This window comes from Bidens hawaiensis, unplaced genomic scaffold (assembly GCF_021521415.1).
Source record: "Bidens hawaiensis isolate Kalapana, Puna unplaced genomic scaffold, B.hawaiensis_p1.1 tig00003540_1, whole genome shotgun sequence".
Taxonomy (NCBI): Eukaryota; Viridiplantae; Streptophyta; class Magnoliopsida; order Asterales; family Asteraceae; genus Bidens; species Bidens hawaiensis.
In genome coordinates, this window is record NW_027491200.1 from 1,502,398 (window position 1) to 1,529,793 (window position 27,396).

At 35.8% G+C, this 27,396-nt stretch overlaps 1 protein-coding gene across 1 annotated transcript in view; it reads right to left on the minus strand.

Moving 5' to 3' along the window:
• Positions 1–7,751: 7,751 nt before the first annotated feature.
• The window catches only part of LOC143623782 (strigolactone esterase D14-like), a 293,982-nt gene continuing 274,337 nt past the window's right edge, over positions 7,752–27,396 (minus strand). Inside the window, exons 2-3 of the mRNA XM_077094622.1 lie at positions 10,244–10,647; positions 7,752–8,357 (exon numbers count right to left, since the gene is read on the minus strand). Of these exons, the coding sequence (XP_076950737.1) occupies positions 7,907–8,357; positions 10,244–10,632 (840 nt within the window). The 5' untranslated portion in view covers positions 10,633–10,647 and the 3' untranslated portion in view covers positions 7,752–7,906. The remainder of the gene's footprint in view (positions 8,358–10,243; positions 10,648–27,396) is intronic.

The following is a 27,396-nucleotide window of genomic DNA, read 5'->3' on the forward strand; positions in this document are numbered from 1 at the left end:
CGAGAGATTGATCGTTTGGGCCATCGCATGGACAGGCAATGGGGACCATTTGACCCGGACACGGGTAACTGATGACTGGCGGAACTTGTAGGTCGGACACGGGCATGGGTTGGTAGTATTATCATGAACTTATGATGTGTGTTTTTAAACAATTTACTTTCCGTCGTCCTTGTTTGTTTAATTTTATGGTGGTTTGGATATCTTTATGGCCGTGGGTGCCAAAGACATTATGTTAGGTACTAATTTAGCCCGATAGGGCAAGGGATGGATGATTCCATACCCAATTTTCAGCAGTTTATGCTTGGTTGTTTGTGGATGTTTGCAGTTTTATATTATACAGGTACAAAAACAGGAAAACGGACGAAAAACAGGGGACGCTCTGTCGAAATTTCGTTGACCCATAGGGAAGTAACTCTCCATTTTTACCCATAATACTCAATTAGAATTTTTATATTTCCATGAATCTTGTCACATTGAGGACAATGTGAGATTCAAGTGTGGGAAGGGGAATTACTTGACCAATTGTTTGTCCAACTAATTATAAAAATTCTCTAAAACAACAAATATTTTTGCAGCAAACAAAGATTATTCTAAACCTAAAAAGAAAACCAAGAAAAATTTTTGCAAATAACCAATCATAAAGTGAAAAATTAGAAAGAAGTTTTGTAATATTGAGAATAAATTTATGCAAAATATGGCGTTAATACCCAATTCCTCTGTTACTGTGAGATAAACCTCATGCCATATAAATATTTTTTCAGAAGCTTTGAGTGAGTCATATGTTTCGTGTGATTTAGAACTTGTCGCAATTACTCATTTCAAGACCGCACGAAGAGTTGTATAAGGAAGAAGGTAATATTTACACAATTCCATCAAACCCATTACCAAATTACAAAACCCAAAAACCCGATCACTTTATCCATTTTCACCGGTAAAATACAACACTAGTCTTTTACCAGTAGACCCTAAAGAACTGGAAATGCATTCTTTCGATTTCAATTTCCTTTGCTGCATACACTTCACAAAACCTAGGTTGCCTCCAGAACTTAGGGAGAGAATCTTTCTCTTTAGCAATGAGGTGAGGAAAAAGTACGCCAAGACAAACAAAGGCCACCATTCTGTGGAATTTACAAAAACGCAATGAAGAGAAGAGCAAAAGGATATGAACGATGCTTAGGTTGCGGAAACTGGTCCCACGAAGGAAAATGTAGAAAAAGTCAAACTCAGTCTCAGCAAGAATATACCGAACTAATGAGGATGGGGGCTATTAGGCTCAAAGCCGAACGATCATTAGAGTTGGAAGTTATATTCAGAACAGGATTGAGGAAGAACTATTCCACATCCTCGATAAAACTGGTCTTGATGATCTGACCTTAAAAGAGTCATTAGGTATATAATAAAAAAAACTCGGAGAAAAGGAGCTAACCATTGAAAACATTTTAAGACTCCTGACAATCAGTAGGAAGTTGTATTTACCATCCTCATTAACCCTGGAACCACCACAAAAATACCAACCCCCTACTCACACAAAACCAACCCTTTTACCTTCTGATCTATGCAATCCTTTAAAAGGTGGAGATTTGAATTTGTTACAAGCTTATTTATCACATGTTGCATTTCGACTAAAAGTGTTCATATACATGCATCACAGGTATGATCAGATATAAAACCGAGTGTGAGTGAACATTGTGAGAACGTGACGTTTTGCATAAACGGAAGCTCACAAAAACAAAAGTTCATTCTTAATTAACACTAAAAATTTGGTTATTTTGTTTCATCTTCTTGGAAGCTCATTTAAGGGATGGTTATAATCTAAGCTTGATATTTTTAGAGGATATTTATAAGAAGATTGCTTGAGGACAAGCAATGTTCAAGTGTGGGGATGTTTGATGTACATAAAAATATACATCTTTTCGGCATCAAATAATCTCTAAAAACTGTAATTTCTGTCAAATAACATAGCATAAAAGACTACTTATCATAATAAAACATAATTTAAGGTGAAACCAAGCCCCAAATGAAGAAACAAGCAAAAAGACGAAGAAAAACATAAGAAAACACAAGAAAACAGAAGAAAACACAAGAAAACAAAGAAACACGCCCCCATGCCTCAAGAAACACACCCCCATGCTTCAAACACAAGAAAGGACAAAATCTGGAAGCAAAAGCACGGGGCCGTGCTCATCATGCACGGGGCCGTGGATGAGAATACAGAAAAGACAAAAAAGAATTGAGCACATGTCAGTAAAAAGCACGGGGTCGTGCCTACCAACCACGGGGCCGTTGCCACCTCACAGAAAAGACAAAACAAATCTGGCACATGTCATAAAAATGCACGGGGGCGTGCTCATCAAGCACGGGGCCGTGCCTCACTATCCAAATTGCCTATAAATAGTGGCTCATGTTGCACTCATTTGGTGTGCCTTGAAAAGATTTCTATCCGATTCTCTCTTATAAAAACACACACTAACACTCACTTTAGAGATTTAGTAAAGAGTTTGAAGGCTTGGAGATCATCACCATCAATCATCATCAACAACAATCATTACCATCATTAAGAAGAATGATTCATCTACATTTTGTTAGATTGTTCCAAGTTTAATCATGTATTTGTTACTATCAATCATCTTAATGTTTATCATCATGCTCATTATGAGCTAAACTCCTTTTACCATCTAAAATCTATGAAGAAGCTTTGTTTTACTTAATAATTAATCAAGATATGTGATGTAGTCTAGTAAAGTACATGGTTATATTACAATTATCTTTTGATGAGAAATGTTTCACCATCTTAAATCACTAATTCAAAGTTGGTGGTTGTCAATTCCATTGGCAATCGTTCATGATCGATTCATGTTCTTGAAAGATAGAAATAATTTGATGCATTATCGAAACATGGATCCTTATATTGTACTTAGAAATGATGAGATATAAGTTATGATGTATTTTTCTAAACCTTGGTAATCCGAAAATAGCTTTGTTTAGGATATCAAATTAGTTAAAGAAATCATATGTTAACGGAATGTGTAATTATAACCTACATAAATCAACCAAGGGGAGGTTGTGTGATGAACTACAATCACCCGAAGTTGTTAGAATTTGGTATTTGAGAAATCGAAGTCAATCATAATCTTTCTACTTTACGAAACTACTTGCCAACTTAAATTGACATCATTGAGATGGTATGACATTAGGAAAGGGTGGACTTTAAAATGCGCATGCTATCTCCTTAGTGCCAAAGATGCTCACTTAAGGTTTAAGGAGCCATCTATCATATATTGTTTTGGCAAGTTTATCACATGTCCAAATATTAATTATCAATGTTAAAATGGAGTGGATTCTTGATCTTAGATGGTAACCTTCGCATAATTGAAAAACTCGTTTAGAATTTCTTATCTTGGTCACCTATATATTATATATAAGCATTTATATTTTATAAGAAGTTTGAAGAAAATTAACCCCAAAATGATTAAAACCTTCGATTAAAGTAAAACAACGATTCATTAATAGAAACATTTGTGTCCACGGATCGATACTTGGTTCTTACCAATACTATTCTACATATACGATAGGTACACTTGCCTATTTTGTGTGTGTTTAGTCTTTGTAGAAATCACTTTTATAAATTTAAAACACGATCTTGTGCAAAAGCAAATCATTTCATCCTTTCATATTTAACCGCACGCGCAGCACACATCAGTGTATGGAATGAGTGAATGAATGAATTAAGAAATGAACATGGTTTATATATGATAGGTCAGGGTCTAAGCCCATAGTCTTTCTTTTTACCTTAATAATCCAAATCCATTAACCATATCTGTTTAACCCAATACAAGTCCAACTCATAAAGATAAATATTATTATTTTTATTAACCGAAACTGAAAACGGGATGCTACAAAATCTCACTAATATAAATATACAAATAACATTAATTTGTATATAAAAAATGTGTTGTTGTGGTACATGATATATTTGGAGGCATTGTTCACATGATTTTGAATAATTGAAGTGTTATTGTTTTCTTTGTAGTATTTAAAAAGTGAAACTAATATTAATATTTTATGTAAAATGCTAAAAAGTATTTATGTTTAAAAAATTAATAAGCTGGGTTATAAAATCAATTAAAAAAATATTGTCTCACGTTCACATAACCATCACACACGTTAATAAGTGTTGGCGGTGTAACTACTATTGTCTACATGACAACATTTTATTTTCACACTCACATAACCATTATACGTATCCTTATTGATGAAGTATTCAACATTTGAGAAATGCCAAATAGACTTCAAATTTCTTCTTTTTCATAATTCTTTCAACTTTTATTCCCCAACATCGTTGTTGTTCCTCATTATTCATAATGTCCCTCTATCAATCCTAAAACCCACACCAACCAACGTAGTATCCACCATCAAACAACGTACCTTAATGTTTCTTCGCTTCGCCTTATTGCCGGGATGGCATCCACAACGTTGGAGATTGAGGATCCGAAATTCGGTTAAGAAGACAAAGAAGTGTCAACTAGAAGTTGATTACATCAACCAAATTACAAATTTGGTGTTTGGATTTCACATTATATGAATTTAGTTCAAACTGAATAACAAATAGTGTTTTTAAAAAGGATTACTCCATAAAATAGTAACCAACTTTGAAAATTGTTCCATTCAGATCACTGATAAAAACTTTTGTTCCAATCAGGTCATTGAACTTTTATTTTTGTTCCAATTCTATATATTTTACCTGGATAGCAGGTAATCTAGGTTTTTTTTAATTTTTCAATGTTTTTACTTTGCATAATTACTTTTAAAGTTTACGAAAATTAGTAAAAAACGAAATATAATTATAAAATTCCGAAAATTTGCAAAAAAGTTTGGAAAATTGCAATAAATTGCAAAAATTGTAAAAAAAATTAAAAATTGTTCAAAACGGGTCGGAACGGGTTAGGATCAACAGATTCGAGGCAAAACGAGTTTCGGGTCAGATTTTTTTTTGGACCAACGAATCAGCGCGTTTTCAACACGTTACAGCTCGTTTTAAAAAGCAAAAGCACGTTTAAGCTATTTTTACAGTTCGTTTCAGCACTTAACAGCTCGTTTAAGCGATTTTCAGCTTGTTTCAACACCTAACAGTCCGTTTAAGCGATTTTTCAGCTCGTTTCAGCACCTAACAGCTCGTTAAAGCGATTTTTCAGCTCGTTTCAACACCTAACGGCTCGTTTAAGCGATTTTTCAGCTCGTTTCAGCACCTAACAGCTCGTTTAAGCGATTTTCAGCTCGTTTCAGCACCTTACAGCTCGTTTAAGTGATTTTTCAAGTCGTTTCAGCACCTAACAGCTCGTTTAAGCCATTTTTCAGCTTGGTTTTCAGCACCTAACAGCTCGTTTAAGCGAGTTTTCAGCTCATTTCAGCACCTAACATCTCGTTTAAGTGATTTTTCAGGTCGTTTCAGCACCTAACAGCTCGTTTAAGCGATTTTTCAGTTTGTTTCAGCACCTAACAGCCCGTTTAAGCAATTTTCAGTTCGTTTCAGCACCTAACAATGATTTAGAAACGGGTTTCGGGTCGGAACGAACTGAAATATCGCTTAAACGAGCTGTTATGTGCTGAAACGAACTGAAAAATCGCTTAAACGAGCTGTTATGTGCTTAAACGAACTGAAAAATCGCTTAAACGAGCTGTTAGGTGCTGAAATGAGCTGAAAATCGCTTAAACGGGCTGCTAGGCGCTGAAACAAGCTAAAAATCACTTAAACGAGCTGTTAGGTGCTGAAATGAGCTGAAAATCGCTTAAACGAGCTGTTAGGTGCTGAAACGAGCTGAAAAATCGCTTAAACGAACTGTTAGGTGCTGAAACGAGCTAAAAAATTGTTTTAAACGAGCTGTTAAGTGCTGAAACGAACTGAAAAAATCGTTTAAACGAGCTTTTGCTGTTAAAACGAGCTGTAACGTGTTGAAAACGCGCTGATTCGTTGGTCCAAAAAAAAAAGCTGACCCAAAACCGTTTTGACAAGTTCCGATCTTGACCCGTTCTAACCCGAACATGTTCACCCTAACCCGTTCTGACTCGTTTTGAACATTTTTTTATTTTTTTTTTCAATTTTTGCAATTTATTGCAATTTTCCGAACTTTTTTTTTGCAAATTTTCGTAATTTTAAAATTATATTTCGCATTTTTACTAATTTTGGCAACCTTTAAAAGTTATTATGCAAAGTAAAAAAATTGAAAAATTAAAAAAAAAAACCTAGATTACCTGCTATACAGGTAAAATATCTAGGATTGGAACAAAAATGAAAGTTCAATGACCTGATTGGAACAAAAGGTTTTTATCAATGACCTAATTAGAACAACTTTTAAAGTTGGTTATTATTCTATAAAGTAATCCATTTTTTAAAAGCTTTACATTTAGTCCAATTAATTACAATTTTAGACTAAATTTATTTAGCTTAACCCAATCCAATAGCAAATAATTGTAAAATATTCTTTTAAAATAAATAAAAAATAGAAAAGTTTGGTTTTTGGATCGGTTTTAAACTATCTGAATTCGCTTTTGGTTCGGTTTTCAGTTTCAAGAAAATAAAATCTGTAAACTAAATAACCATGAACCAAATCGATGGACACCCTATAAATGCGATTAAAAGTCACCTAATTATAAATTATAATCAATGATTATCGAAGACAGATTCCAGTGCCTATCATTGTTTAGAAATACATCAATTCTAGAAAAGGAGAAGAAGATCTTGATAATGAAAAAAAGGTGAAAGTGAAAGAGATTTGTCGACGAAAATGTGGTCCAAAAAAGATCGAGAGTGAAAAAGATAGGTTCTTTGGAAAAGTTTTTAATGTCTTTCTAGTCATATCGTTCTTGCGTTTAGGATATGAAGTTTCATTTGAAGCTTATCGTTATATAACAGACATTTTTACTATTCTAGTTAAGTTACATTTTAATTATTTTTATAAATTTACAAACCAAACAAGTTATAATTTTTGTAGCAATTAATTCCATTGATTTTGATTTCCAAATTGTATGTTGATACAAATTCCTTTAAGCACATCTATGAACCAAACTTTCCCTTAGCTTTAATATAAGCTTTCATGGTGGAAAGCGCATCTCGTTTTGTGCCCCAAACTAACCTAGAAATCATCAGCCAATGATATAATGCCACCTCATTTGAACCAAAAAAATATACTCTGAAGGGTTGCGTCATTATTTTTTGAACCCAAAACTACCTTTGTTCAACACATTAGCTAAGAACACTTGTTTTCCTCATCTTCATGCTTCACCTTCGTGTTAGTTGAATCCGAAACTACCCGAGCTAAGCCATGACCACTCGCATAAACTTGTGACCATTGTTTTCTTATAAATAATTATTAACTATTTGAAGCTTATATATAAACTTCTATAAATACTAATAACATATAAAAAAAAATGAAATTGACTGTAAAAATGTAATAATATAGCTCCAATAAAAAATAAAATTGTACGCATTAACTTAACTATAAGATTTACATCCCAATATGCTTCTAGATGAAGTCATGAAGACAATTTGATGGCCATATAGAAATAGCTTTATATGCATGAGTCTCAAGCTTTTAACAACCATTTATTGGGTGATAGGTTGAAAACCAAACCGTCAATTAATTAAGGACAAGACTTGATATAGAACAACTTGTATTCGAACACTACAACACAATGACAATTTTACAAATTGCATACGTTGACTAAAAAGTCAACAAATGCATTTCAAGCCACAATAACATATAAGATATCTTCCCACAAACCAACCACCTACACACATTCATTGCATACTATTTTCAAATGGGCACACCCCCAAAACAGAATAAAAAAACAAAACAAAAATATTTCTAAAGTAAAGTGATAAAAACCATTAATCCGAATGCATATGTCGTCACTTCAAAGATTCCGAGATGCAACTATTCATTGATCGATCAATGATTTCGAAAAGCTGAAGAGGGGATGTGAGTTGAGGAAAATGGCCAATGGTATCGATCATCTCAACCGTAACGTCTACCTTGATCATTTTTTTCATATATTCGACAACTGGTAGTGGGACCACTATATCTTTTGTTGTTTGAACTACGGTGCATGGAAGCACCACCTTTTCAAGGATGTCACAATAGTCTGATAAGAAGACGGTTTTAGCTAATGAAAGACCAATCTCGGGTTTCATTCTTTTTAAGCTTTCACCAAAGAGTTTGACAGATTCGGAGTCTTTTTTGTCTATAACAACCGAAGGGAAGTAGCTTGCCCATTCGTAGTAGTTTGACTCGATGCTCGAGAATAGTTGTTCAAGGTCTTTCATATCAAATCCTCCTTCATAGCCTTCAGAATTTAGGTACCTGTGATTCATGAAAATTAATTAACTGAAATTTATCTAGTGCACTACTAGAAAATAGACATTTGATGATTGTAATGTGTGCCGCAACAAGCTACTCAAGCTCGGATCGATAAATAGCTCGAACAAGCCCAAGCCTTAGATAAAGCTAGCTTGGAAGCTCATTTTGGCAAGTTTTTGATTGGTCAGACAGCTGATAGTTTATCAATTTCAAAAATTTGGTCATGCAGTGAGATTTTATCTGACTTTATAAGCTTTGGTAATTAAAACATAAACACCACCATTACATATGAAAGGCAAACGTACAATAAGTTATGCCACCAATCATCTGGTTGATAACTTTTATCAAAACCAACCAAACCAAAAATCTAAAAAAAAAAACGTAATTAAACAGCAATTGCTTTTATAATAAATAAAAACTACAGGGATAAATAATAAATATTTGATAACATAAAATAATAGTGAATATGACAGACCGTGTCTTGACTATTAAAGAGCAATTGCTTTTTGTTAATACATTGGTAATTGACGTGGTCACAACTTAATTATGTTTTTGGTGTTTGGTTTCTTTCTATTTTATGTTTTAAACTTTTTAGAAAAGGACCCAAGTGTTGTATCAGTGCACAAGGTACAAACGCTCATGCATGCAAGTTGACATCTATCCGTCTTTCCTTTTAGTTTTATCTTTTCACATTTAATATTGCAATAAATGCAGTTTTTCTATTTTATGACAAGAATTAGGCAAATCATCTACGAGATTCAGACTGTGCATATTTACATTTTTAGTCCTCGAACTTATTATCTGAACGTAAGCGCTCCCTCTAACTTAAATCAAATACACCCAAACTCATCTAAACTATCAACAAATATTCTCCTAATTTATAACATATATATACTCGTTTTCACTTGTTATTTACGTCTATGACAGTCAAATTAAGAAAATATTTCACATGTTATTTTGTGTAATTATGCTTGATTATCATAGTGTGAATTGAATTGATATAAACGTATTTGAGTAAAACAATATATTAGTTTAGGAATATACTCTCCCAATAATATTGACCAAGAAAACAACTCAAAACTTGATTACAATCGTTATATATCATGCCTTGATAGGTCTCTAATAAAATAATAAAGCCAAGTAAGATAATTACTCTTATAACTTGATAATTATCTATAACCCTCTAATTAACTTTATTTGCACTTCAATTCAAGACTTCTTACTTGTACCACAAACCATATATAATTAAAGAACGATTCAGTAATTCCAACAGATTATGGGTATGTTTGGCATGAAGCTTTTAGGAGCTACAAGCTTCAAGCTTTTAAGAAAAAACTCATACTCAATTAAAAGCTCTGTTTGGTTCAAGGAGCTTGAAGCTTTTAGATCAGGAGAAAAAGCTTAAAGCTTAAAGCTTAAAGCTCCTACTAGTAATGTTTAGAAAGAGCTACAAGCTTTTAGTATGATAATTTACTTAAATAACCTTCCAAAATAAATACATTTACTATTATTGATTTTAGTTATGCCCATTTTAGTAATTTTATACGTTTTATTAAAAGCTTCAGCTACTCTGCCAAACATCTAAATATATCTAAAGAGCTACAGTTTCCAGCTACCAGCTACCAGCTAGTTTTGCCAAAATACCTATATAGAAACACACAACAGGTGTTCTTAATTTGTCTCAGATTATATCCAACATAAATAATCTTCAGATCTCTCTCTCTCTCTTTTGAACCGTAAGCATCATATTACTTATCTTCAAAACTTTATATTAAAGCCGCGTGTGTATAATCTATATGTTTAATTTCAGTTTCCTAAAGCAAAATACAAATAAAATCATATATAGGTGTTTTCTTTTGTAAACGAATGCATATTAATTATTTATATACCTGGGAGATGCCCCAACAAGAATAAGCTTTTTGAACAACTGTGGCTTTTTAATGGAAGCAATGCATCCGATCATGGCGGACATAGAGTGGCCGACGAAGACGATTGAGTACAAGTTCAACTCCTCCAGAAGTGTGATTAGGTCATCGGAAAAAGCATCATAGTTGTTGTATTTAGCCGGATCGTAGAGGGTGTTTGGTTCGTCAATGGCTCCGGAGAAACTCCAGTCAAAAACAACAACTTGGTAGGTTTGAGTGAGTGAAGGGAGAACCTTATCCCAAACAGATTGGTCTCCTCCAAACCCATGAGCAAGAACCATAGTTTCTTTTCCTGAACCTATGATTCTTGCATTCATGAGGGTTGATAGAGTTTTGTCTAGCTTTATCACCATGGTTAATAGTCTTAACTATTAAATGTGTTTGTGTTTGTGTGTGTGAGAGAGAAGAGGGGTTGGAGTTTTTAGGTGTGTTCATGGATGTGTATGTGTGGTTAGGTTTTTATAGGAAACAAATATGTTAGAGATGACGGTTGATTGGTTGAAGTGAATAGTTTTTTTTATCTTTCTTTCTTTTTGTTTTTTTTAAGAAAATTTTAATAATAACAACCAAGTTTACAATCAAAAAGTCACCCAAATTTTTTTTCCTTTAAATAATTCAAGTGTTATTAGATGCTCTAATCTTTATCTTTTTAATAAATGTCGTTTTGAAAAAAATTAAGTTACAATAATTACTGTTCAGTGATTATCTTTCTTCAGTAAAATTGAAGTATGAGCTAGTTAACGAATACACTAATGAGTAACCAAGCTTCAAAATAATTAAATTTAAATTAAATTGTAAAAAACTAATCACCAAATATTAATCAAGATTAATATATATTTAATTTGTTTTACCTAATTTAAAAAATACAAACTTATAAAAAAACAAAAAATATCTTCACTTGTACCCTAGTGTTTGGAGGCTTGGGCTCTCCAGTAAAAACCTAGGTTCGAACTCATTTATGTCACTTTTTGGTGGATATTGACAATGAAGGATTTGAGCTAAGCCTTGTGCAAAGGTTGTTAGTTCGAACCTGGAACCCACCCGGGTTTTTGTCCCACCGTGTGTTATGCCAGAGATTTATGCTTTTGTGGTGGCACAATGACTGTCAAGTGTCAGTCGATAGTATGATTTCCCGCGAGAACATGCCCAAGCCAAACTCTGAATCTAGCGTGGGCCAAGTTAAGACAACATGGTCTGCCCAGAGTGGGACATCAGGACTCTTCAAATGTAGAGGGTAAGATATTCTAAATGCAAAAAAGTCCTCGTTTTAAAAAAATACAGAAAGAAAAATACTTCAGATTAGATGATTATTAGATAACCTAATGACAGTTGAGTGAAAACTTTAAAGTAATACAATTAATTTGAGTGACTTTCGTACCACAATTAAAATTGGTCCTATTTGGAATAATGTATAGAAGCCGTATAATTTAACTAGCTATTAAACTATTCAATAGAATATTTAAATGCTAAATTTAGAGTCTGTGTAGTATACGAGATTATTTAAATAATAAAATTAAAAGTAATGTAAATAATGACATCACGTATATGAAAAAATGTATTACATTAATATTTGTGTCTATACTATCATGTGTATGTAAATTGATTTTATTTATATCACAAATAATTTTTTAGAATAAACTTAACAAAAAAAAGTACGTGCAAAAACGTACCCGAGAACGCTGCTTTTATTGAAACTTTCATTGTCAGTCTCATATATGTATAATTGAAAGAATTCAGGAGGGAGACTTCTCATACAATAGCCATACAATAATAGTTCCGACAATTCAGTCTAAATACCGAAAAAACGCTATCTTTATTGATATATTTATGAATTTACAGCCCATCAAAGGAAAGAAGAATATTAATTTATAACTGCGGATGTTCTTCAGGAACTATGTTTTACTGAGATAAACCATGAAAAAGATTTTGATAAGTTCGACAACATAAAAAATGAAATGTTAACTCGTTCAATTTTATGAATATTTTGCTTCATTTGAGCATATTTTTGCATGACATGTTTCCCATACAACGTTCTGATCACCATTGAAGGAAAACTTAATGCTGACACAAATGTTTCAAATTTAATACAGGTTAGAAGCATTGATAGGTTTGGGGGTGGTATGTCGTAAGTGTTCACAATCTATTCTTAAATTTTAGTAGTCGACTGAAAAATATCAGTTTATCAAATCCCAAACCTTTTGATTTTTTCCAAAAATATTCTTGAAATAATTTGAAACCCAAATAATGTTTAAACTTCTAACTTTCATCCGTATGACATTTCAAGTAACACTTTGAACCCGTAATAAATTTGACAATAAATCTATTTGCATTCTCAAACTTTTAAAAACACACAGATTTCTTATTTTTGACCCATAACAAATTTTGACCCAACGTAATTAACTTGTACCAAACAATCTATATTATCAGTTTTTATTGTAAAAACCAAATTTAAGTTCCACAAAACCCTAAAAATCCTTGATAAAAAAACCAAAAAATATAATATAATAATATAAAGCTTATATTTAAAATTTATAAATTGATATGACAATTTAAAATAATAATAATAATAGGTAAATGGATTAATTTTTAAAAAAATGGATCAACTTTTAAGAATAAACTTATGATTTAATAATTAAAAAATTACTTTATAAAATGAAAGCATATTCGAGTTTTGTTTTTTTATAATCCTCAACAATATACATAGTAAAATATTTAATGATAACATTTGAAATTATATATTCTTTTCAATCTTTAAAAAACATGGTTTGTTGTTAATTTTTGGATTTCACCAAGTAGTTTGGAATATATAGTAAAATAATATGTTAATATTTATTTTTATAAAAATGTATAAATATAATATAAATAAAATGTGAAATGAAAGTGAATATGGATATGTATTAGGGTCAATTAAGATCTTAATTTGGAGGGAAAAAGGTTATGAGGTTTAACCATAAACTGACATGTGTCACAATTATTTTACTTTATTAGAATATAAGATTAGATTAGATTAGATTAGATTAGATTTATTGATTTTCATTTGTATAAAATTTGAAAAAAAAATGTTGAGAACAAAGCATTCATTTTATTTTTATTTTTGAGTGTTCGGTAATGGCACAACATACTATGTAATTGTTATTAATTAAATTATTTATTTTACATTTTTTAAACGATGACTTTCTTATATTTAGGCTACCGCATTCTCTAAATTTACCATGTTGCCCCACTCTGGCCAGACTATGTTGTCTTAACCGCAGGGCTGTCACTGAGAATTTAAATACCTCGACCGAGCCAAAATAAAATGGCTCATAGACCTTAATGAAAATTATTCTATTCGTTAATGTACATGGATATAACTTTTATCGATCGATTTATTATAAGCATAAATCATTCTGAGGATGTAATTATCTCATAAACCATTGCAAATAACCTTATTTTTAACACCAAATACATATATAAAATAATTTGTGCCCCTGAAACTTATGTGCCCCCGCCCGATGGTGCGGCTCACACACCTTCTGAGCCTTCCCTGCTTAACCGGCCCACGCTGACTTCAGAGTTTAACTTGAGGCTTAGGCATTTCCCCGGAATACAATACCACCGACCGTCACTTGACTGTTGTTGTGAATAATTAACAAATAACACAAATATATAATCAATAAAACTAATACATATTTGCCACAGCTTTTCAATATTACGACTAATATGTATTATTTATATTTCTAATTCTTTACGTTTTACTTATTTATCGTCAGAGGCTGATCCAGGAATTTTTGTTAGGGTGAACACAAAATGGGCCGAGTAAAAAAGGGTTGGTCAAATAGAACTCATAACAGGGCCAATTGGAAAGCAAAGTGAAATGAAATTTCGAGTATTTAGTGTAATTCAAATTTTATTGAACCAGTTAGTATTACTTTTACCATTTAGTATTTACTGAAGTTAAATTAAATGAAATACAGTAACAATTTTAAATCTAATAAATAAAGTATTATATTATATGATAATATAACCGATATAAAATTTTATAAAATAAATATAGCTTTATTACTTTGTAAATAATTAAGAAACAAAAACTAAATGAACCGTAATTAAATTAAAGAGAAGAGTTTTAGTGAAAAACTATAAGTAAATAATATATACAGTAATAAATAACTATAATAATAACTTAGGAGTTTGACTTTAGCTTAGGTTGTAGAGTATATAGTTAAAGAGTTGAGTTATTTTACAAAGGTCAATAAAAATGAGAAGTGTGAAAAGTCATAATTTATTGACATGTGTCAAGTAGAGGCTTAATGAAAAAGGATATAAAAGTAATACAACACATATTTTTTCTCTCCACATGCAAGTCACATGTTATATCCCCCATCATTTTTAAACGTCTATAACTTTTATCGGGTATCATTCTCATTACAAAGGATATCGGTGCATAGACCCTAATGTTTCCCAAGTTTATATTACACGCAATGCCACTTTTGACGAAACTTGTTTTTGTTTTTATCAAACTCTATTCCTACCGACCTCACCAAACTTCTAAATACCACATATAATAAAAATTTTCCTACTCCATCACCCCAAACCATGCGTACTTCCTCCTCATCTCCACCCAAACCCACTTCCTATAGGACATAGGTTCACTTTTTATTAAAAATAAAATTAATATAACGATACTCTCGTTATATAAGGAAAATACCGTGTACAAAAGCGAAAAAGAAATAAATATTAAGTACAACTTATACAAATATGAATATTCAAGCCGACGTCTTTGGTAAAAGCTTCAACATAAACTTCTTGACTTAAGTCGTCTACCCATTGAATATCTTCACTTCGACTTAGTTTTCCTTGTTATGGCTATAGTTCTTGTTTTTGACCCAACTCCGTTGACTGCAACAAAAGATGAACGAAACAATTTATTGAGCGCTGGTTGATGCACGTATTCAATACGCTTCCCTTAAAACAGATTTCGGGTCTCTACTAAAGAGTCCGTCTGTCTCCCATGGTACAAAAACCGAAACTGTTTGTGTATTGCCGGAGAAGGCTCTCGCGCCCGAGGTTTCATCGGATAAAATGGTGTTATAGAGTTTAAATGGAAAGGATGAAGATGATGGTTAATTAAAGAGTGCTTATCTCTTGTGAATAATATGGAACTTCCTCTCACACTTTTTGTTTCTTTCGTTTCTTTATGTATATAAAATGAATCAAAAGATTATTTTAAGTGCTCATACCAAAAGACTAAAAAAATTCCCATTTAATTAATGGCATGGGTTTATTATACAAAATAAAACCGTCACTTTATTAATGACATGTTTAATGTCATTTTAAGAGTTGAAACAAAACTCCAAATATTGATCATGAAAAGACTACGTCAAAATAAAACATCCATATTATTTTATGACAAAATATTTGTTATCATATAACACATTTAACAAATTTCTACTAAAATCACCCGAGTTCCATATCATTAATTTAAACCACTCAACTTCGAGCATCGATACCTTATTCATCATAGCTCCGGTTTGGACACGCGTTGGTTCGTTACAAATCCCTCCCATAGGAGACCACAAACCCATAAATAATTAATTATATAACTACAATTATTTGTGTCCAAAGTTAGTGAAAACCTATGTTTCACTAAAAAATTTCCAACAATCCCTTACATGAATGGAGATCAATCAAAATACACACATTTCCAATTGAATCTCGACAGTTGAGTATTGCAGGATAGGTAGGTGTTAGCTTTGAACCTTCCTATGTGAAGTATACTTAGCCTCCTAGCGGTTAGTAGACACAATGTCCTTGAACAAACCCCCTTTTGTGTAGACGGCAATAGACTTCACACAATACTCTCCCTAGCCAGACACATCCCCTCATTGTCGTGTCCATTATGGTCCTGGAACACTTGCCTCGTTTTGTGAAAGCTCTAGGAATTACGCCCCCACAATTTCTTTTGAAGCGACCCCATTTCTCTTTCACATAGGTGATTATCCATAAATCATTAAAAGCATTAAGGTTATAATGATTTACACAAATCATTAACCATATATTATGCTTAGCCTCACAACATGTCACTGTTGTTATAGGAATGGACTAGGAAGTAATTAGACTCCCTTTATAATTTAGGAGGATATATATATATATATATATATATATATATATATATATATATATATATATATCAGATTATGTGTCAACTTATCATAAGCGACGCCCCCACAGTGACCACCCTTAGATATATAATTAGGTTGTCCTATTGAACTTAGATCTTGGGATCTCCAGTCAGCTAAGTTAGGTTTCCTTTATATACCATTTTTCATGGGCTTTAGTCTCATTTCACAACTTGATCTCTACTAAACCCTCAGGTTGTTGGATCCATAACATTATATTTGACTCTGTCTAGTCACTACAGATAACTTGCATAGTTAAGATCAATTGTCGTGATGTGTTTATAACTTATAAGTTAATTTTGCCAATTGTCAACTTTCTAAGACTATAACCTCAGTGGCCACACGAATCTGGTTATAATATTTGTTATGTAAGATACACTTATCATTAAGGCAAACACATCTCCATTATGCATTACGACCTTTTTGTCATCCACTAAGTCGTGTGTTTGCAATGTTAATTGGATTACAATAATCCTCATTGCTAAACCTTCCAAGTTCAAATGCAAGACACCTCCACATTTAAGTGCTATTGGATAACATAATGGGGTAAAGAAAGGTTCTTCCTTTCTACACAAGTTTGATAAATCATATCAATTACCATTTCTACACACTTTTAAATAGTAGTTTCTTAAATGACTTCCCCCCCACATTTCTTGCATTTTGATATAGTCTGTTTAACTTTACTTATAAAGACAACTTGACACTCATGATTTGAACAAGACAATGTCTTTGTATCAATGAGTTCATCATTGCTTACTAATAAAGTAACACTTGTCAAAAGTTTGTTATCAAACATCACCAACTTAGAAGGATTCTAAATCACTCTCTAAGGCAAACCTAGAAAGTTGAGGTATTCTCAAGATCCTCATAAATTACATTGTCACCTTATATTGAATGAATTTTTTTTTAAATTTGTCCATACACAATTCTTGTGTTGTTAATGCTTCAAATTTTCGCGTTAATTAGTCTTCATAAAGCACCATAATTAACAAGTATTAGTCTAGCATGCTTTAGACGACAATACTTTAGCATGTGAACAGAAGATGCATCACTCTGATCCTTCACAACCATTACAATATCACTTTGAAACACTCAACCATTTGTTTAGACATAATTATGAGACCTATTCACAATCCCCAAACCTTAATATTCAGGAAAGTCTCACAAGTTATTGTATATAGAACATAAATAATTTTTTCATTTATTAAGGAACATAACTCTTTTGCATTTGATCTTCAAGGCTTCACCATTGACTTATAAGTCTTAATCCGAATCATTTTGATGAAAACATTTATTACCAACAAGATGAACGTTACTCGTCTACAATCACTATTATGTTGAGATAAAGTCAACTACATTGACACTCAAACTCTTGGATCTCACACTAGCATAAAAGTGATTTATACATTTCGTTGTTGTCTCTTGTAACTATTTATTGAGATACTATCTCAAAATAAAAGACAAACTTTCACATAGTTCAAACAAAATGGTTGAGAATAGAAACATATATTCATCGATATTGTAAGCATATTATAATAAATCTCTTAAGATTTACTTAAATTTAATTACAATAATAACATAATAGATCTCTTATGATTCACACTCGGTGAATTTTCAAAGATGAATATCCAATGATATAAATATCTCATTAACGTATATTATGTTACAATTCACGTTTAGTGAATCTCCAAGGCGTTAAATACGTCATCTAATTCATATGTTATAATTCATACTTATTGAACTTCCAAGAAGTTAAATTTCTTGTTATCATATATTAGTTCATATGTTATAATTCACACTTAGTGAATTTCAAGGATTTAAATATAATAATATAGTGTATTTCACCTTAATATACTCACCACGTTATTTCATGACCCTCTCATGATGTGGTTATACATTTGATGTGCCGTCATAGACTTTAGTAAACGTAACAACTCACAAGTTGTTTCTTATGCAAAATTCTTTCTGAACTATCAATTTAAAATCATCTTTTTTTTTAAATCCGTTTAAAAAAAACCTATAAAATAATTTTAAACGTCACAATAAATATTGTTGTATTTGGTTGTAAAGCTGCATTTGTTATCCGAAGATATTGAACACAAAATAATAATACAACCGAAACTACAACATAAAGTGTAATCACCTTTTAAAAATTCAATCAATGGATACACATACGATATTTAGACATCAAATAGTGTTATTAACTTCAACACTTTCATCATCTAATCAAAATCATCTCAATGATATCATTTTATGTTATGTATTGAGGTACTCCCTCAAATAGAACTTCATGCACGCATATCCTCATTCTAATATTGAAACTATACTCTTGAAAAAATATGTTTAAAAACAACCTCAAGTTGCTACAATTACATTTAAATAACGAAACTTGAACAATCAAATTTGTTCACACAACACGAAGTTTTTCTCCACTATAGAGTATCCTTGAGAACGTTTTCTTAGTTTAACATGTACTACTTTTAGCATGAGTAACGAACCATTTTGAATTATCTAAAATATGCAAAACTTTGTTTAAAAATCGTTCTAAAACATTTCTTTAGTTTTGCAATATATTATATTAATAATATCAATAAGGGTTTATAAAATCAAAACCTAAAATATACGTTTTAGATTTAATGCCCATGTATTAAAAAGGTTTGTAGCACTAACATGTTATAACATGCACGTTAGAAAACTAAACGTTTAGATGTGACGTTTTCCAAGGATATAGTTTATAAAATAAACCAATTCTAAATGTTTCTAACGCAAACGCTAGAAAACTGAATGTTTACATAAAACATTTCCGGTCAGTATGGTTTATAAAATGAACAATTTCTAACAAACATGTTAGAATATAAAAAAATACAATATGCACGTTATAGGAAGGATTATTCATACATGAAACATTAAACGTTGAGATAAAACCTTTAAATGTAGGTTTTTTTAATGTATATCCCAAAAGTCTCTCCATTAACACTGAGTTAATGTTTGAATTAATGGTAACTTAATTGAGGAATACGAATGGACACTCGTGAAAGTTTTTGTGCACTAATTCATCAAATTACACATGGATGTCTCACACATTATTTTCTAACATGACCGTTAAAAATTGACGTTTACATAAAACGTTTTAACCACATATATTAATATATAAATATATATATAATTAATCGTATCTAACACGCATGTTAGATATTTAAATTAAACATATGTTGTATACCAATACATCCGGCCTAACCCACAAGTTAGAAAAATAACCAATTACAAAATTGGTTTTAAACGAATGTCTTTCTTTATGCATCGTTTCTAACTAGACTTTTAGAAAACAGCCGATTACAGAAATCATTTTAAAATGAACGGTTTACTCAAAACCATTTCTAACACAATTATTAGACATAAACAATTACAAAAATCGTTTAAAATAAATAAGTAACACCTTAACGGTTATCCTAAAACCGTTTCTAACATTGTTGTTAGAATACAAACGATTACAAAAATCGTTTCTAAACCAAAAGGTCGAATCAAACATTTAGTTTATGTAACATGGTAATTTTTTAGATATAAGAGTGTACTCCAATCTTATAAAATATCCAAAATCAATGTTGTACTACACATGATATTTCCCAAAATTATTTTTAAAAGTTTCATAAAAAAAATCAATAATTTTTATATCAATTCTTTTGTGAACCAAAAATCCTTATAAATAAGGTTTTAAGATTGTAGCAACAATCTCACAAAATCGGTTTTAAGATTGTAGGACATAAGTTCACTTTTTATTTAAAATAAATTTAATATAACGATACTCTCATTATATAAGGAAAATACCGTGTACAAAAGCGAAAAAGAAATAAATATAAAGTACAACTTATACAAATATGAATATTCAAGCCGACGTCTTTGGTAAAAGCTTCAACATAAACTTCTTGACTTAAATCGTCTACCCATTGAATATCTTCACTTCGACTTAGTTTTCCTTGTTATGGCTATAGTTCTTGTTCTTGACCCAACTCCGTTGACTGCAACAAAAGATGAACGAAACAATTTATTGAGCGTTGGTTGAGGCACGTATTCAATACGCTTCCCTTAAAACAGATTTCGGGTCTCTACTAAAGAGTCCGTCTGTCTCCCAGGGTACATCAACCGAAACAGTTTGTGTACTGCCGAAGAAGGCTCTCGCGCCCGAGGTTTCATCGGATAAAATGGTGTTATAGAGTTTAAATGGAAAGGATGAAGATGATGGTTAATTAAAGAGTACTCATCTCTTGTAAATAATATGGAACTTCCTCTCACACTTTTTTTTTCTTTCGTTTATGTATATAAAATGAATCAAAATATTATTTTAAGTGCTCACACCAAAAGACTAAAAAACTCCCATTTAATTAATGGCATGGGTTTACTATACAAAATAAAACCGTCACTTTATTAATGAAATGTTTAATGTTATTTTAAGAGTTGAAACAAAACTCCAAATATTGATCATGAAAAGACTATGTCAAAATAAAACATCCATATTATTTTATGACAAAATATTTGTTAACATATAACATATGTAACAAATTTCTACAAAAATCACCCGAGTTCCACATTATTAATTTAAACCACTCAACTTTGAGCATCGATATCCTATTCATCATAGCTCCGGTTTGAACACGCGTTGGTTCGTTACAAAGCCTCCCATAGGAGACCACAAACCCATAAATAAATAATTATATAACCACAATTATTTTTGTGCAAAGTTAGTGAAAACCTATGTTTCACTAAAAATTTCCAACACTTCCAACATATCGCCTAAACCTTGTCCTACATGTTTCGATCACCCACAACCAGCCCATATTTTCCACCCAACCGACCCATCGTCTCCAGCCTAGCCGACTCCATCCTCACCATCTTCCCTAGCCCATTTACACTCCACAACTCAGACTTCTACCCCCATACCCACTTCCGATCCAGTTTCCACTTTCTCAAAATACTTCACAGCCCACCTCACCCGCCCCTGCCCCTTCTAGTTCAGCTCACACGATGGTAACCCGAGCCAAGGCAGGTATATTTAACCCAAAACATAAAGAAGCAGTGTTTCAAAAACTGGTTCAAACCGGCCGGTTGAACCGGTTAAACCGGATTCGCACAGTAGGCCGGTATTTTGAGTCCGGTATTTTTGACCGGTTTTCTAAAATATCGTACCGGCGGTTTTTGTCTAAAATACCGGTTTTTACCGGCAAACCAGTTTTAATCCCGCAGAATTTTTGATATTTGCGGCCCATATATTTTCAAAATTACTTTTAACCCAACAATTAACATTCAATCGTATAAATTTTAGGACTATTTTTATAAAATTGAGTGCTTTTGCATTATTTATTTTAATATAGATTAACTTTTGAATTATTCTTTGTTATAGAAATCAACTAGTTTTCGGTTATTTTTTGATTGAAGTTACATTTATAGGAAATTATAAGGTAAACTATTCAACCGGTTGAACCTTCCGGTATAACCCGGTTCAACCAGTCGTACCATTTTTTAGCCCAATCTGGTACAAGTAAAATACCGGTTTTTAAAACATTGGCTATAATTAAATCCTCGATGTTACATCATGCTCTTTTTACTACAAAGGAACTTCGTGGTTTCAAAACAGCTTTTAAGGATTGAAGAAACACCAGTCGAACCCCGACAGATTACGAGTAACCTGAGGGTTAGATAGACGTTTCCCACGAGGGGTTAATTCCGGCAAGATGGTTCTTCCGATAACCTGCAAAACAGACACCGTGAGCTCGTCACTAAGAAAGGGGGGGGGGGTTCCTCCTTGTGACCACCCTCCGGCGTGAGAATCAGTCTATATTACTCTTTGAATATAAAAGTATATTATTAATACTAGAGCAGTTATCAGGTAAATTATACAAGATATTAGATCATGAAATGATAATACCATTTGATGTCTTTTATAGCCGAAGGTGGGTTTCCAAGGAGGTTTAGCCGGCCTACTACTCTGCCAACTGTGGCCTACACACGTGCTCTGCTGGTAATTGGTGGATAGGCAGCGGCTGACAGTGACCAGGCGTGCTGTTCACTTTTCCTTTTCCACCAACTACAGGCTAGGCACGTGGTATGGCAGGAGTTGGTGAGCAGGCGGCGGCTATTGGTCACAGTGCTGTGGCGTGTTGTCTGCCATGCTGCTGTCAGTGAGCTGTCGTATCGTTGGTCAGATCTTTTGTCCATACCTCGTCAGGTATCACACAAAAGATCCTCCATTATTATACGGACTGGCTCATTTAGGCGGGAGTTTTCCCCCTCCCGCCTTTATGCGGGAATGTTCCCGGCTTTGCTCATTCCTTCTTCAGGTGACTACTGAATTATTACGAGTTTGAGCCTTATGTGTGTAGCCATGCTGCGCGGGTGGCCAGTCCCTAATGGCGGGTATCCGTACCTGCGGGAACAGGCGGATACTTGGAAACCATAGGGAGGCATTTCCTGTGGGACCAGCTTGCGTACCGCATGTGAGGTCGTCACAACTCTGAGCGTGGTGGGTCCTGCGGGTTTGGTAGGTCGCGGCGCAGACGTCCCTATGGTGAAGTCTGCGGGTTCAACTGCGCAGACGTCCGTTTAAGGAGTCTTGCGTGTTCAACTGCGCAGACGTCTCCTTTTAAGGGAGTCTTGCGGGTCCTAACCACCTCTGCTGGGACCTACCTCTTCAAGTCCCCCCAGTCCAATGTTCTTCTCATGGATGTTTAATAAAGTGAGGTGAACTTTTGGACTTAAGCAAGGGGTTTTTGAAAAGGGTTTAGTTTTATGGGTTTTCCGCGGGAAGTCTTACCCACGGGTTTCCCAATGTCACGCAGAATTTCCCAATGTTCTGCTTGATCTCTGGGATGATGCGGATAGGTCTGTAACCTCCCCGCAAGTCAGGAGCGTTTAGAACCTTTTGTGTAGATTCTCCATGAGGTCTTGGTGGTTTTGAACATAGTGATCAATCATGTTATAACCACCAATTCCATCCTGAAGTTTCAAACAATCTAGTTCTTGACGTTCCCGCTATGCGGGGATGTTAATCCAGTTTCTGCAAGCATGGCCCAGAAGATCCTTCTTGGTTTCAATTCCCATGGAGTGCTCGGTATATGAAGGGTTTTGCCTTGACGCTGTACCCGCACTTCGTCTTATTAGTTACTTTACTCCCAAGGTATCCCTGGCGTTAAATCCCTGCAGGGCTAGGTGCGTGAAGGGTTTTGCCTTAACACTGTACCCGCACCTGACTTATGGTTGCCGAGGTGTTCCTGGCGTTTAATCCCCTGCGGGCGCTAGGTATGTGAAGGGTTTTGCCTTAACACTGTACCCGCGCCCGACTTACAATTGGGTGCCGAGGTATGACTTTTTACGGGTGTTAGGTATGTGGAGGGTTTTGCCTTAACACTGTACCTGTGCCCGTTTTGTAGTTGGGTGGAATGCCAAGATTTTCTCGGCTTCACTTCCCTGTGGGTGCTAGGTATGTGAAGGGTTTTGCCTTAACACTGTACCCGCACCCGGCTTTATAGTCGGTTTTTTTTTTTTTTTTTTTTTTTTTTTCGGTTTCCGTTCCCTGCGGGTGCTAGGTATGTGAAGGGTTTTGCCTTAACACTGTACCCGCACCCGGATTCATAATTGGGTTTTTCCGGTTTCCGTTCCCTGCGGGTGTTAGGTATGTGAAGGGTTTTGCCTTAACACTGTACCCGCACCCGACTTCATAGTTGGGTTTTTCCGGTTTCCGTTCCCTGCGGGTGCTAGGTATGTGAAGGGTTTTGCCTTAACACTGTACCCGCACCCGGCTTCATAATTGGGTTTTTCCGGTTTCCGTGCCCTGCGGGTGCTAGGTATGTGAAGGGTTTTGCCTTAACACTGTACCCGCACCCGACTTCATAGTTGGGTTTTTCCGGTTTCCGTGCCCTGCGGGTGCTCGGTATGTGAAGGGTTTTGCCTTAACACTGTACCCGCACCCGACTTCATAGTTGGGTTTTTCCGGTTTCCGTGCCCTGCGGGTGCTAGGTATGTGAAGGGTTTTGCCTTAACACTGTACCCGCACCCGACTTCATAGTTGGGTATTCTTGGCCTCTGTTCCCTGCGGGTGCTAGGTATGTGAAGGGTTTTGCCTTAACACTGTACCCGCAGCCGTCTTACGGTCAACTGGATAGCCAGGGTAAGGGGTTTTTCCCGCTTACTTTTCGAATCTTTTTGAATCTTTGAAATTTGAAGAGTTGGTGAAAGGATAAGAACAGTCGTCGTGCGACGGTTTCTTCTGACTGTGTCAGGACGTGCTGGAAGTTATGGTGACGTGACATTATATGGTCGTTTCAGACGCTTTTTACGGCGCGTGGGCGCGATTTTTCGGGCGCGTGGCAGCAAAATTAATGGCACTCGTCCTTTCAACAGCTGTTGCCAGCTTGCCTGGTGCCACATGTCACGGTTTCATTGCACCTTCAATTTCTCTCTCCTCCGCATTAAATTCATCGCATTAATTGCGATCACTATATAAAGGGGAAGAGGGTCCTTTGTAATTCACACCTTCATTTCTTCTCTTCATCTCTAAGGCGATTTCTGGTGAATACTCCATTATTTAGTTGAGCATTCCTCCGAAATCGTTTCTTCTTCCTCTGCAATATGTCTTCCCATGATGCTGAAGCTGTAGCCGATGATAGGAGTACTGCTGGCGAGTGCCAGTGTGCTCTACCTTTCGATCTGTACCAGTACGTCGTCAGGAAATTCATGCTTGAGTCTCTTGAGCCTGAGTTTCCTGAACCCCAGCAGACTGTGTACGATGCCCCCAGTGGCAAGATCGGGGTATATGCTGCATTCTTTGTTTATGGGAACCTTAGGTTCCCATTGACAAAGTTTGTGTACCGTGTCCTGGAGAGGCACGGTGTGCACCTGACCGAGGTGCATCCGATGGCGATTGCCAAGATTCGGCACTTCGAGTGGGTGTGCCGAATTCTGGGCATTGAGCCCTATGTGGACCGCCTGATGACCTTCTATACTTGGAGGTGCATCCAAGGGTGGTACACCCTGACAACCCGGATCAAGGGTTTGAAGATTTGCGCGACCGAGCGCAGTCTCCGATCGTGGAAGCGGGAGTTCTTCTACATTTCTGCCCGCGCCATCCCCATTGCCATGAAGTTTAAGAAGGGGCAAGCGCTTCCGAGCCTTCACGCTTCCAACTACCAGGAGGCGGAATGGTTCGCGAAGATATCTCGGGTCCAATCTCCGGTTTACCGGTTTGCGGAGTCCGGGATGGTGATGCTGGGGATGAGCCGGGTATGGAAGGAGGCGTCTCGGTTTCCCATCCTTCTCGAATACGGTTTGAACTCTATTCCTTATGGTATGTCTTGTCTTTCTTGCTGATATGAGTTTGTCTTCTAACTGTTTCTTTTCTTTCAGAGGGGAACGATTTGGAGTCTCTCCTGTACCCGCGGGAAGCTGACGGTCACGTACGGGTGGGTACTCGTGCTCTAGACGAGAACGAGTTGCCCATCCTGGAACAAACGGCGGATCGGTTTGTGGAGGTCTATCCGCTGGGCCACGAGATCCTAAGCCACCGGCGGCCAGGTAAGGCGATACTCTATCCTCAACCCCTCAATGCTGTACCCGCTGCTGGAATTCCTGACATCCTGTCTTCTTCTGAGGAATCCGCAGATGGTCCTCCGTTGGTGCGGAAGAAGAGGGTTGCCGGCGGGAAAGGGAAGGAGAAGGTGGCCTCCACAGCTGATCCGGTGCTTCTATCTGACACCGAGTCAGATAGTGAAGAGGTGGCGGGGAACCCCGGTGGTGAGAAGACCACTGCTCCGGAGGCTACGACTGTTACCTCCGGAGAACCAACGACGACGACGGTGACCGGCATCAAGAGACCGGCTCCATCGGGCTCGTCCCCGCCCGTCCGTACGTTCAGGCTCAAGAAAACCCGTAAGTACAAACATCCTTATCTTTGTAGATTTATCACTTTATAAATTTATTGAAACACTTATCTTCTTGTGTAGGCGTGGATGTTGACGCATTCCAGGGTGGAGCGCAGAGGAGTACCCCTCCGCCGATGACGGTAGGCTCGGTCAGCCTACCTGAGGCGACGACCCAGGCGCCTGCGCCTGCTTCCGCTGGATCAGTTGCTCACTCCCTTGAGTCGACTGTTCCAGCTGAGATGACGTCACCGCCGGTGGTAAGTGCGATTTTTACAGCATCTTTCACCGAGCCGGCGGTTACGATTGCTGCGGATTCTGCGGCGGCGACCGCGGCGGCCGCTACTATGCCTCCGCCACCGGCAACGACGGCCGGCCCATCAGGTACGCGCGGGGCTTCTCGCCAATCTTTGTCACCTTCCCATCTGCCCGACCTTTTGGATGGATTTCCCTTAGGTTCAGGCGATGGGTTTGGTGGCTATCGGCCTGTGATCGACCCTACAGGTGCGTAGGGTTCTTTTGGCCTTTCTTATATATCTCTTCATCTTTTTCCTAACTGCTTTGTTTCTTTTGCAGTGTCGGATTCCAATGAAGTGTATGTTCCGCGATGGAACATCCGCCGAGGAACAACCCTTCGTACCCCTGTGGAGTGCGTGGAATGGGCTCGCCACGCTGCTCCCCATGGTGCGTTGGGGGAAGCCATGGCTAGCTACCAGGAGGGTAGGCTAACCAATGAGCTTCGGGTTCTCCAGGCCCGGATGCAGCCGCGCGTCGAGCTGCTTTGTCGTGAAAACGACAAGTTGAAAGCAGCTCGCGCCAAGGAAGTATCTCAAGCGCGGGCTCTTCGGGAGGAGAACCAACAGTTGGCCGCAGCTGCTGCGGAGAAGGAGAAGGCCTTCAAGGCCCTCGAGGTTGAGGTTCAAGCGCGACTCGAGGCCCGCTCCAAGGCTGCCCAAGCTGTTAACGAACAGCTTCGGCTGGCTAAGGAGACTGCGAGGAACGCAACCGAGAGGGCCACCAAGGCTGAAGCCGTTGCTGAGCCTTTACGCGTGGA